Source organism: Quercus suber, unplaced genomic scaffold, assembly GCF_002906115.3.
Source record: "Quercus suber isolate HL8 unplaced genomic scaffold, Cork oak 2.0 scaffold_54, whole genome shotgun sequence".
NCBI lineage: Eukaryota > Viridiplantae > Streptophyta > Magnoliopsida > Fagales > Fagaceae > Quercus > Quercus suber.
Window position 1 is genome coordinate 1,720,610 of NW_027069519.1, and position 12,717 is coordinate 1,733,326.

The 12,717-nt window shown below is 31.4% G+C and overlaps 1 protein-coding gene across 2 annotated transcripts; it reads left to right on the top strand.

Annotated features, from left to right (window-relative positions):
- The first annotated feature begins 2,873 nt into the window (after positions 1–2,873).
- On the top strand, positions 2,874–7,318 carry LOC112004401 (basic leucine zipper 9). 2 transcript variants are annotated; one of them, XM_024036646.2, is made up of 6 exons: positions 2,874–3,225; positions 5,573–5,693; positions 5,786–5,966; positions 6,046–6,121; positions 6,526–6,651; positions 6,755–7,318. In XM_024036646.2, exons 1-6 carry the CDS (start codon positions 3,028–3,030, stop codon positions 7,046–7,048), a joined length of 996 nt encoding a protein of 331 aa, XP_023892414.2. In that variant the 5' UTR covers positions 2,874–3,027; the 3' UTR covers positions 7,049–7,318. The 2 variants fall into 2 exon arrangements, with proteins under 2 accessions (XP_023892414.2, XP_065628212.1); XM_065772140.1 differs by having other exon boundaries at positions 3,117–3,225; positions 5,625–5,693.
- Positions 7,319–12,717: the final 5,399 nt, after the last annotated feature.

Here is a 12,717-nt window from a genome sequence, read left to right on the forward strand (position 1 = left end):
CTCTATTCCCTAATTACTAAATTATATAAATTTATATTATATTTAGGGTCATGTTAATAGATGTCTTTAGGGAAATTGTTATATTTCCCATAAAAATGGTATCAAAACATTTTCCTTATATTCATACTGTTCACACAAACTTCCATACATATCATTATTTACACAAATAATGTTATAACAAAAAGTAATGCACACAATCAATATTAGACACATTCACGCACATATAATATAAATTTATAATAAAGAGTGACATTTACAATTCACAAACACTTATTCTTACTCTTAGAGTTGAAAATACTTGTAATCATGTTGTATAAAATTTAAGCCAAGGTGTGCAAAAATAATATTTTTAAGAATAATTAAAGTATTAATTAAACTAACAAAAAAATATTATATATATATATATAAAAGAAAAAAAAAATTGAAGTCAGGGGGTTCATTTGAACCCCCTGAACAAAGTGTAGCGCTGCCTTTGTACATATATTACTTATTTTGTTGTATAATATTTATGTTTGCCTACAATATTGTTGAATACTTTGAAACTTAATTTTCTTAATTTATATTTTATTGAAAAAAATTGTATAGCACTATAAGATTATAACGTATTTTAATATTTACAGTTAAAAGTAGATTTTATTTGTTAAACTGTTTAAATGATTTTGAAATATATAAATAAGAATTTAAAGCATAAAATACTTTTATATTCTAAAATTTCATAAATTTAAACAATCTTCCAAACACTCCCTCAACCACTCTATTCTCACAACCAAATATGGAGATCTCAATCGCAAACACCCAATTCATTATCTCAATGAAATTAAGGAAATCATTTGATGATTAAACATAGAGAAATTGGTCAAAAACACATTCATTTATTAAAATTTAATTGTTTTTAGTTAGACTTCTATATCCTTTAAAAAGAAAAAGAGGAAAATAAATTGAACTTATCATCAACTTTTGTTTTTATCACTATGGTTCATACTACACAAAATAGTAGTAAAAAACCTACAAATTATGAGTTCTAACACAAAATAATAAATAAAAAAATATAACAAACTTCATACATTTATGACTTTTCCAAACCAAAAACCCAAACACCCAAAGACTCAAAGAGAATCACAACCTTTACAAAATCCACAACGTTTGACTTCGATATCAAAACCGTAAGCTACCATCACTGAATAAAAAATGTGAGCCCTCTTTTTGTGTCATAACCTACTCATACAAGTTAGAATCAAATGGTACCACAATGTTGGAATTATATAGGTGTCGTTGAAACACTAAAGGTAAATGACATAGTTTTTTGTTTGAGTGTATTTGAGATGGGATGGCATGAAAGATTGTGGACATGTGTATATAAAAGAGTAGAAGTGAAAATGGTGAATGGAAATGCAAAGCGTTTTTTGTAGGTGAGAGATAGGAAAATTCTTGAAACATTGAACCAAATAAAACAAATAGTAGTCTTAAAACATTGAATAAAAAATATAATAAAAAGTTGTTTTGAAACTTGAACCAAAGAAAATATAAAGTCTCTATTTTTAAATTTTTCTTATCTTTAAGAGTATTTCAATTCTCTTATAGAGTCGCCACATAGCATAATCTTAAGCTTTCTCGATAAGTTTTCTACTTTATATATATATATATATTGATTTTAAATTAATATAAAGCAGAATTAAATTTAGGGCAAGGTAGTTTGGTGTTTATACTAGAAAAACACGCCGCATGTATTGTTGTTTAGACAAAAAGTGTATCTAAAGAGAAATAGAAAATCCCCAATGCAAATATAAAATAATAAAATAAAAGTAGAAGAGAATCCCCAATATTCCATTAACCATTGATTGCACTCTATAAGAAGAAGAAAAAAAAAAAAAAAAAAAAAGCATTGAGAAGGCCCACCGGGCCACCAGATAGCAGACTTCGTTGTTACGTATATAAATTGCCACTCTCAAAATTTCTAATAAAACCAACGGCTCGCGTTCATCCCAACATTAATACTTTCCAGTCAAAAAACACTAGACTTGTCCTATTTTCCCCCAATAAGTATCCAATTATTGCCATTAAAGAACGGTTGATTGAACCTCTCAGCAAAATATGGATGGTAATAGTTACACACGAACTATATATATATTGAACACATAATTGAAACTGTGTTTTAATTTCATTAATAATTGTAACATTTCGTAATTATAACTGGAATGATTTCATTTCAGTTCAATTGTGTATAGCTTAGCATGCGCATCAATAATTAATACAAAAAATTTATTCTTTTTTAAAGAGTGTTAATCTATGACAGCTTTTAATAATAGTTTTTTTTATCTCTTATTTGGTAATAAAATACTATTTTTTTACACTATTATAATACCTTTTACTTTATATTTTTTTAATAGAGGATATAAATTCTACATAAACCTAATCTAAGTGTATGTATATATGAAACTTTCTTTGGAAACTTGAACTCTAGCATTTTCCTCTCTGTCTCACAAAAACTTTATATTTGTAAAATAACCATGAGTAAAAAATACGTAGTTACAACAATAAAATATTCTACCAGTTGAACTAATTAAAAACACACAATTACTCTTAATTAAGCATGAAAAAACATTTTCTCCCCCTCAAACAATTAAACACCGTAAAACTTTTAACTGAAGCTTGAAAATAACTATACATAAAAATTACATAATTATAATAATAAAATACCTTACCAATTGAACTAATTAGAACCATACAATTATACTAATGAAAAGACATTTTCTCCTCTCAAACAATTAAACACGTCAAAACTTTTAACTTCATGTGCCGCCCTACTTTTTTTTTCCCCTCTCTTGCACACTGACAGAGACTCCCCTGTACTTAGCCATCACACTTCCTTTACTTTACTTCTCTCTCTCTCTCACTTTTCTCACTCTTCTTCTCCTATTTATTGCTGTGCCCACACCCAATACTCTTTCCCCCTTTCTCTCTTTTTCTCTCTTTCTCTCTCTCTCTCTCTTTTCTCACCGGTGGTGGAATAGAGTTATAGAAACAATAATGGAGCAAAACCTGGCAGAGCATGCAGCAGCAGCAGCAACGTTGTGCTCAAACCTGAAACGAAGCGAGTCCGAGTTGGCTCTTGCAGAGTTTATAAGGAGCCCCACGACCGAAACCCGAGACACAGCTCATCCTTTCGCTGAAGAACTCGATGTCTTTTTCGGTGATGGTGATCTTGGCTTTTCTTTCAAACCTAAGGTTTCTCTCTCTCTCTCTGTATATATATATATATATATTTGTTTTAGTATCCGATTCCGATATATACTTTGCTTCTGCGTTTGGTTATTGCCACGTCAACATCTGTGCTGAGCCGTGATCTTTTGGGCCATATGCCCTACTTAACTGATAATAAGTAACGATTATGTTTTGAATAATGTTAGTAATATTACAAATTTTATTATATAAATTTTATAAATTTGCATCTAAGTAATTTAAACTTTTATTCATGTTGTTGTCTTGTATCAATTAAAAATTTTAAAATTTTATATTATGTTACTTGTAAGTTTTTTAAATAAAATTTGTAATAATTTTAATATTTTTCATTTATTTTAGGCCATTTAAGGGTCTCTATATATAACCCGTGTTGAAAACTAGCAAAATAATTTTTAAATATGCGAATAGTACTATGGAACCTAAGTTAGGAGTTATATATTTAAAAAAATATATTTATGGATCTGTGAACAGGGCACAGATCCCAATCAAAAAAATGCAGACACGAATAGCAATGCAAACACGTTGCTATCCAAATCCACTCTAAATGTACAAAATTAATTTTGTTCGAATCTTGCTGTTCCATGCTACATGTATGTATCATATGGTCCAAATTTTCTCATGATTATTTGAGGAACATATCTAATGGAGATTGGATTAGAGAACATGGTATTGGATTCCAATGGGTAGTAGATATGGTCGTGTCAATTTGTACAACAGAACCCTAATAAAAAAAAGTATTAATTTGTAAAGAAGTTAAATATAAAGGTTTAAGTTAGGCATGAAAACCACTTAATAATTTTTTTAATGAATGGTATAAGTTAAGTACCTAGCTTTCATATAATATATCGTGATACAGAAATATGACACAAACAAGCGGCCAAATCGTGTTATATTCAGCGTGCTGGAGCATTGGATTCACGTCAAACTCAAAAATTAATGTGATGCACTTACTAGTGAAGAGCTATTCTAGGATTATAATATTTTACTAGTAATGAAAGTAGCTTTTTAATTTATTAATAATCTATTTTATGGTTGGTGGAGGTTTAATTGACAAGTTAGGTTAAGAGGAGTTTTTTTTTATTGCCAACTTGGCTAATCGCTTTCAAAAGAAACATGCTGCTTTCTTAGGTGAACGTGAAATGGTTAATTAGAAGTTCTGATAATTAAGTGGGGAAAGCATGCCTAGGAAAATGATATTCGTCCTGTTTAACCTCTTATCATTCCTACATGGTTAACTTACATCACATACCCAATTACCAATAATAATAATAATAATAATAATAATAATAAATTATATCACATAGTTTTGAGAGAGGGTTTTTTTTTTTTTTTCCTTTTCATTTCCGTATAGCAGCTGCTGCTGTAGTAAATTAATTTATTCTATGTTTAGGATAACTTATTTTCATTTCAGTCCAATTGTTTTTTCTTTGATGATGTATGTTTCTCTTTTTTCCCTAGGTCCATTAATGGACTAGCTCATAATTTGCCTCATCTCCTTTTGTAATTTGTATGACTTAGGGACTCTAGCCCATCAACTTTATCCCAACTTCGGTTCTTGTTGATGCTGATTGGCTGTTCCTGGTCTCCTTTTTATTTCTTCTAAATGAAAATTATCCTTATTCACTTTTTTTTTTTTTTTTTTTTTTTGTGATAACTTATTTTCTTTGGGTTTTTTTTTCTTAAAATATAAATTAGATATAATTATAATTATATTAGGAAAAAAAAAAGGTTTAAAAAACTATACATAAATTGGCTTTAAAAATAAGCCAATAATAAATTAATATATCAAACAGACCATCGCTAATTCAATGTCATGACATGCCACCACCGCATGCTCTTGGTGTAATGGTCACTTCATAAGTATAAGTGCTTGTTAGGTGTGAGAGAGTAAGGGCTGAAATTTAAATCTCCAAAAGAGAGCTTCACATATATATACACTTAGATTAGGCTAAAGTAAAATTTCTGTCTTGTATAAAAAAGAAAAAATTAAAAAAAAAAAAAATGTCATGACATGCCACAAGGGGTTGGTTGGTGATAGTCTTAACTCTCAACTCTTAACAGGACTGACTTAACTAATTAATTCAAGCACCACTTAGTTACATACTTGGTAGAAATGAGTAGGTTTTGTTGATTGATAGGCACAAAAACTGCTCTTTGAACAAGTGGCATGTTAGATGGAGTAAACATGTTCTACTCTCTTCAATTTTTGTTGCACCCATTGAAGTATAAAAGAAAATAAAACACTCGATCGGTGCAAGTACAAGCTCATGATTCAGTATCTATTTGGCATAGAACACAACAATCTAACTTATGTTCTTTTTCGTAAATACAGGACTTAATAACTTTTTTTTCAAGTTGTGGGGGACTAACTGAAACACTTCTAGGTTCTCAACATCTCACTTTCAAGCAATCCAACATTGCAGCAACCATGGACGCCCAGTCATCAATTTGTGGTATGATACACTTGTACACATGCAAGTTTCAAAGTTATCTTAGTTTTTGCTCCTAATTTACATGCTTGTGCTTGTTTTTCTGTTGTCGCTAGAATCTGTAATCTGTCAAGTTAGCAGTCCAACCTCGGATAATAAACCAAATGTTGGTGATAATCAAGCAAGAGGAACTACCAGTGGTTCCTCGCATGATCAATCAGATGATGAAGATGCTGAGTTTGAAGCTGGTCCATGTGAGCAAAGCACAGACCCCACTGATATAAAACGCATCAGAAGGTCTATGAACTACAATAGAGATATCAAATTCTTCCTATATCAAACTACATGCATTGATACTGACTTTCTGTGGCTCCAGGATGGTTTCTAACAGGGAGTCTGCTAGGCGATCAAGAAAAAGAAAACAAGCACATCTACAAGAGCTTGAGCTGCAGGTATCCTACGTTTTTGGGAGCTTTTGTTATTTGATTAGTGGTTATACTTACAGCTACTGAGAAAGGATAAAAAAGAAGAGGAAATATTGGCAACCCACCGACTATTTGAGTAAAAAATGTCATTGAATGTGTTAACTTCCAATAACACTGCTAATTGTCTTAAAAGCTTGAACGGATAGGAAATAATGAATTTAATCATTATTCTGACACTCCTGAATAAATGAATTCTAATGCATCTTTATCATTTAAAATAAGAGATAAAGTGGAGACATGATTCGAACTCAAATCAATTAATCTAATACCATGAACTTAAACTATTAAGAAATAATAAATTATGTTTAACCATTTTTCCAACATAAGTAGTTTAAAGCTAATTTGGTTTAACTCATGGACTTCTTTCTCAGGTTGAACAGTTGAAAGGAGAAAATGCGTCTCTATACAAGCAGCTCACGGATGCTACTCAACAGTATCGCGTTGCTGATACAAACAATCGAGTCCTAAAATCAGATGTGGAAGCTTTGAGAGCCAAGGTATATATATATGTGTGTGTGTGTGTGTGTGTGTGTTCTAGTAGCATTACTTAAAGCAGAACAATACAAAAGAGAAGGCTAATAACTTTGTATGTGATTTCAGGTGAAGTTAGCCGAAGATATGGTTACTCGAGGCTCCGTAAACTCTACTTTGATTCAGCTTCTTCAGAGTCATTTAGGTACACCGCAACCTCTTAATACCCAGAATCTGTGTCGGGGTCCAAATGTCTCACCAACCATCACAGTCACCGTCCATGGCGATGATGCCTCATATGCTGGAATGACAGTTTCTGGACAGAATCCAGGCATTGGACTTGGACACACCAATATTAATAATAGCAATATGAAAACTGGACTCATGAGGGATCCTATGTTAAATGAAGATACTCGATTTTAAGTGTCTTCATTACTATGTTTATGCAAGAGTAGAGAGGTCATGGCCATGCCAACATGATTATTTTGGCAAGAGTTGGCTGGTCTTCATGATTTGAGGTCTGCATGCAATATCAAATGCATAGCAAGGTTGAGCTCATGAATGTATCTTATGTTGAAGATGGATGGCTGTATATTAATCATCAGTATCGTTTAGGCTTAAAGATGAGCGTGGTGTTTAGTTTGTCATCAATTGGGGACCTTTAATGTTTTGAAAAATTAAAATTGTTGTCAATGAACCCTCTCAAATAGCACATCTTGTCCTTGTCCTTTGTCCTTGTAAGGGAGATGAATGGTGAGATTGTGAGTTCATGACCACTAGATGTGTGTAATTACTAATAAAAGAACTAAAATTTAGAAGTTATTTGGTCGGGCTATTAGGAAGTAACATCAATGTGATATCTGACGCTTATGATGCTTGTTCCACTCCATTTGAAACTGATTTAATAGCTGCTGGGGTTGAGTTTTGGAAAGGCAAAATAAAAAGGAAATTGGCCCAATCACCTTGAGTTAAATAAATAAAAAAGAATCTAAGCAAATGAAAATACCTTGAATCTTATTTAAGTTATAAATAAAGAAAAATGAGGAAAATAAAAAAGGAGAGAGAGGGAGAGAGAGGCACTACTGCATTGTTACGTATGTCAAACAACCTTAATAGTCTGCTGCTCTTTTGTGGCACAGAAGCTTAGATTAAAATAAGTATGGTAGATGAGGTAGAAGTAATATGTTGTCAATGCAAGGCTCGATGGCAAGCTCTATAGCAGGTTTGAAGCATCCTTAAGACTGAAATTTGAATTAGGATTAAAGCTTTTAGTTGTTGTATTGCTAAACAAATGGCAAGCTTCAGTACTTTCGGTTTTGTTTGGATCTTAGGGTGAGATGGTTTAGTCACAATTTGCATAATTTGTTGACTAAACACAATTTTATGAACCTTTTGGACCAAAATGGCACCTAGGGAACCTGCTAAATGTGCAAAACCTCTCCAGAGAGGCAGAGAGCTTTCAATGAAGTCAAATACATTTTCTTCGCTAAAAATTGTCAGGCCGAAATTTCAGTCACATAAAGCAGAGCAACTAGTGTTCCTTATGCATGAAAGTGACTGACAAGTGAGCCTTTTATGGGTTCTTAAATTTTGCAAGTGGCATCAGTACATTTAGCCAAATATATGCTTTAGGCCCATGCAAAAACCGAAAATAGGCCCAATCTTTAACATTCAAATAGAACAGGGCCTTGCTTTGTGTTGGGCTTTTGACTTCTAGCAAAAATAGCTATCGACATGGCCTGCGTTTGGATTGCACTTAAAGTTGCGGCACGTTTTATGATTCACGTTTTCTGCCTTTTTTTTTTTTTTTTTTTTTTCTGCCGGCTTTTTTGACTTTGGAGACAAAATTCACTGTATATGTACTGTGCATGCACTGTTCACGCACTGTTCATGCACTGTTCACGCAATATTTAATATTAAAAGTGGGTCCCACAACACTATTTACACATTTAAAAATTATTTTGCTACAGTGTTTTCAGCAACAATCAGTTTTAGTGATGCCCATGATTTTTTTTTTTTTTTAATGCCTAGGGGCCTACAATTTCGAAGATGAGTAGTGTAGAATATAAGAATGTACTGAAAGAGTTGAGCAATAAGAGCAAAAGAAAGAAAAGGTATAGTGCTAAAATATTTTGGTTGCACAAACAACTAGCTGGTAAGATTGATTTCATTTTCCCACTAGTGTCCATCAATTTTTATAGTGGGAACCATGACACTATGCCCCTTGTTGCCTGTGAAAATCACTTGAATGCCATCATATGATACATGGTGGATGATGACAATTTTTATATGAAGATGACTGACTTCTCACTCAGATCCCAAAGCTAGCTGGCAAATGGTATTGAATTTTTTAAGTAGGATAATGCATTGAATATGTTATAATTAAATTTGGTACAGAGTATCAATCTGTGGACATGTAAATTTCCTTGTCTAGTTATCATAAAATACATTTTTTGGAAGCTTCAGAACTAGTACTCCAATTCCCACAATTGTAATTTACAGTCACATTGGACGTGTCAAATGGCTCATATCCTCTTTGCTTACATGAGAAACACGGTACACACCACCCTGTAAAAAATATTGAAATTGAGAGGAAAAGGAGTTTTAGCCTTTAAATATGGTAGATTTGTCTACAGCTTTAATTATAACTTAACTAACATTTCCTAATGTTTCAACAAATACGTTTAAAGTTCAAATCCCCTCTCTAAATATCCAATTATGAAAAAAAAAAAAAAAAAAAAAAAAAAAAAAAAAAAAGCCAAACTCGAGGACTAGCTCAAAGAATTTTGTGGAGGTATACTATATTTTGTATGTTAATTCACTTTTGGGTTTAATTAATTAATTACTTTTTATTTATATTAATTAATGAATGTTTTTAGGAATTAATTTGTCTTCAACCTTTTTATTTTAATCCAGACCTCTAACTAAAAAATCCTCATTCTACCACTACTCATAAATATCAATATGGATATATCTTATTGTAAAAAAAAAAAATAATAATAATAATAATAAATATGAATATATTTTACATATTGTAAAATGGTGATCTCATGATAAGTTCTCATAAAATAAATTTCCCTATTTATATTTGGAATCACGGATATCATATTACTACCCAGTGGAATTTGAATTTCAATCTTTTTCTTTTTTTTGTGGAAGAATTTCAACTGCTTATTAAACTGCAACNTGCTACAGTGTTTTCAGCAACAATCAGTTTTTAGCAACTTTCAGCAACAATAAGTGCTATCCAAACGGACCCATGGTCTATATTAGATATTGTATCCAATGCCAAGTAGTTTAAAAATGACTTAAAATTTTACTTTAAAAAAAAAAAAAAAAACCCTTAATGATGTGTATATTGTTATATTTAAGAAATAAAGTCTTAATTTAAAAATTTTAAGTTGGAGTCATAAATCTTGTAACTCAATTGGTTAGTATCTTTTGGTGTTTTCAACAAAATCGTAATTAATTACTTTTTATTTATATTAATTAATGAATGTTTTTAGGAATTAATTTGTCTTCAACCTTTTTATTTTAATCCAGACCTCTAACTAAAAAATCCTCATTCTACCACTACTCATAAATATCAATATGGATATATCTTATTGTAAAAAAAAATAATAATAATAATAATAATAAATATGAATATATTTTACATATTGTAAAATGGTGATCTCATGATAAGTTCTCATAAAATAAATTTCCCTATTTATATTTGGAATCACGGATATCATATTACTACCCAGTGGAATTTGAATTTCAATCTTTTTCTTTTTTTTGTGGAAGAATTTCAACTGCTTATTAAACTGCAACTTGTTATAAGTTGAATTATTTTCTATAATAGAAGATGCTATCATACTAGACAACCAAGTCCCTTCATACGGTACTGTTTCCAAATTGCCAACTCATTGCTACTAAATACAGTACCTTCCTGGAAGAATTGAGGACACTGCTCTCTTTTTTCTTTTTCTTTTTCTATTTTTTGAGGAAGGTGGTACTGGTCTCTGCTTTTCATCCAATTATACAATGCTCTGGATTATACATCTACCAAAATATATAAATATATATTAACATATAAATAAGTTGGAGATATTTTAAATGATTTAAATCTTCATCGTATCAATTTTATAATACCGTCCTGCTGCCTTAGAAAGAACATGAATGGCAGAAACCGCGTTTTGTAGTTGTACCCGTAATATATGATTATTATTATTATTATTATATATTCAATTATTTGCTAGTTATTTTATTTTATTTTATTTTTTAGAAAATGCTAGTTAATTATTTTAGTCCTCCATGCACTGCTGCACACATCACGTGGATCCACTACTATATTGGTTTCTTTTTTTTTATTGTGTTTTTTTTACTTCCACAATTTTGGTTAAGATTGTTAAGATCAAAATGTAACAAAGTAAATTGTAGTGGTTGATGCGAAAGAGAGAAAAGAAAAAGAGAAAACACAAGTTTTGTGATTGGGCCTAACTATATACGTCTTCGAAAAAAGTCTTTAACAGCTATATCTTTATTATTATCTAAGTATAATACAAAAAACACTAATAGAATATATATATATATATATATATAACAAACCCAATATAAACATAATCTTTAACAAATATGAAAATTCCACAAGCTCTATATGAATTATACCCTAGACCTAGAGGGTCAAGTCCTTTAGTCAACAAAAATTTGCAATTCTAGTTTCGTGTGGGTGGGAAGTCTAGTTTCAATCCCTCACATATTTTAGCGCATCCCAAATCTCACCCTCTTAAAAAGAGTCAGGTTTCATTCTGATCAACATGCACCAAGTGGGAAGAAGTCTTTGTTGAAAGCCTTCTGGCTTCTGTAGGAAAAACAAAAGTTAGGACATGCAAAGCAAATGCCACCAAGAACAACATATTTTGACTAGCTATGACCATCTTGACAAGCTTTCGAGTTTTGTGTTGGGTGCACTGCACCATGAGTCCAGCCCACACGTTTTTTCAAGAGCTTATTTAATGAGCATGTCACTCGTCTTCCATGACTTGTGAGAAGTCTAACTTCTCTTACACGCTGAAGAAAAAAGAAAAGAAAGATGCCAAGGCCATTCGGCCTAAGGAGCTGAAGAAAGAAATTTGGTTGAAGTAAAGTCAAAGTAAGTGGCTTGTGTGATTTGATAAGAAGAGTGTGAAAGGAAGAAAAGAATAAAAGGCGAAAGAAATAAAAGGGGAAGGCCATTCCGCCATTTGGGGCAGAGAGGAGAAGTGAAGTCCCAGATAAACTGAGGACTAAGAAGAACTGCGTGAGTAAGTGAGCAAGCAAAAGAGAGGAGAAAAATAAAGAGAGTAAGAAAAAACTGTGAGAGATACACAGTGAGAAAGAAAGCCGGAGTAAAAAGAAAAAGAGAGTTTTTTTTTTTTACTCAAGTTGTATCTCTAAGTGTTTAATCTCTATTTAATATAATGAAATTATTCAAAGTTTGCCCCGTGATTTTTTCCTTCAAAGAGAAAGGATTTCTATGTAAATCTTTGTGTTATTGTGTAATTGTGCTTCCGCTGTACTTGTTAAAATTTTTCACTGTTATATAGAATTTTTTCCCAACATTTTGTTGTACTACAAGTTTGATTGAGACTTCATATATATTTATATGTGATGAAACCATGAATCTACGTACGTATGTACCCTTCATTAGTTTCCTTATCTTATAGATATAGGTCATTATGCGGACATGGATGCCTGCTTTCCTTTGCAAGCCACAGGTTGAATGACAATCCTACTGTTAATTACTTATTTTATCTGATGAAAGATACATAATCAGTAGTCCTACTGTGTTTAGAAATCATATACTCCTCCCATCACCCAAAGCATTGCAAATGTTAGAATGGAAGAGATTCGTTGACAGCTAGCTTTGTAAATGCCACATTTCTTCTCTTTTTTTTTTTTTTTTTTCACTTGTTTATTTGTTTTCTAAATTTAAGCCGCTTGATTTGTGGATAGTAACCTTTTTGGGAAGCTGGAGTGTTGAGATTTTACTACTTTTTTTTTTTTTTTTTTTTTTGATAAACTACATATCCATTAAACTGAAAAGAACAGACAAAGGAGTCTCCCTTACA

Bases quoted from the DNA above. Each gene is read 5' to 3' on its own strand.
- LOC112004401 (XM_024036646.2), top strand. From the start codon at position 3,028: ATGGAGCAAAACCTGGCAGAGCATGCAGCAGCAGCAGCAACGTTGTGC. The intron at 5,967-6,045 runs GTCTATGAACTA...CTGTGGCTCCAG, and splicing joins GATATAAAACGCATCAGAAG to GATGGTTTCTAACAGGGAGT. The intron at 6,122-6,525 runs GTATCCTACGTT...CTTCTTTCTCAG, and splicing joins TACAAGAGCTTGAGCTGCAG to GTTGAACAGTTGAAAGGAGA.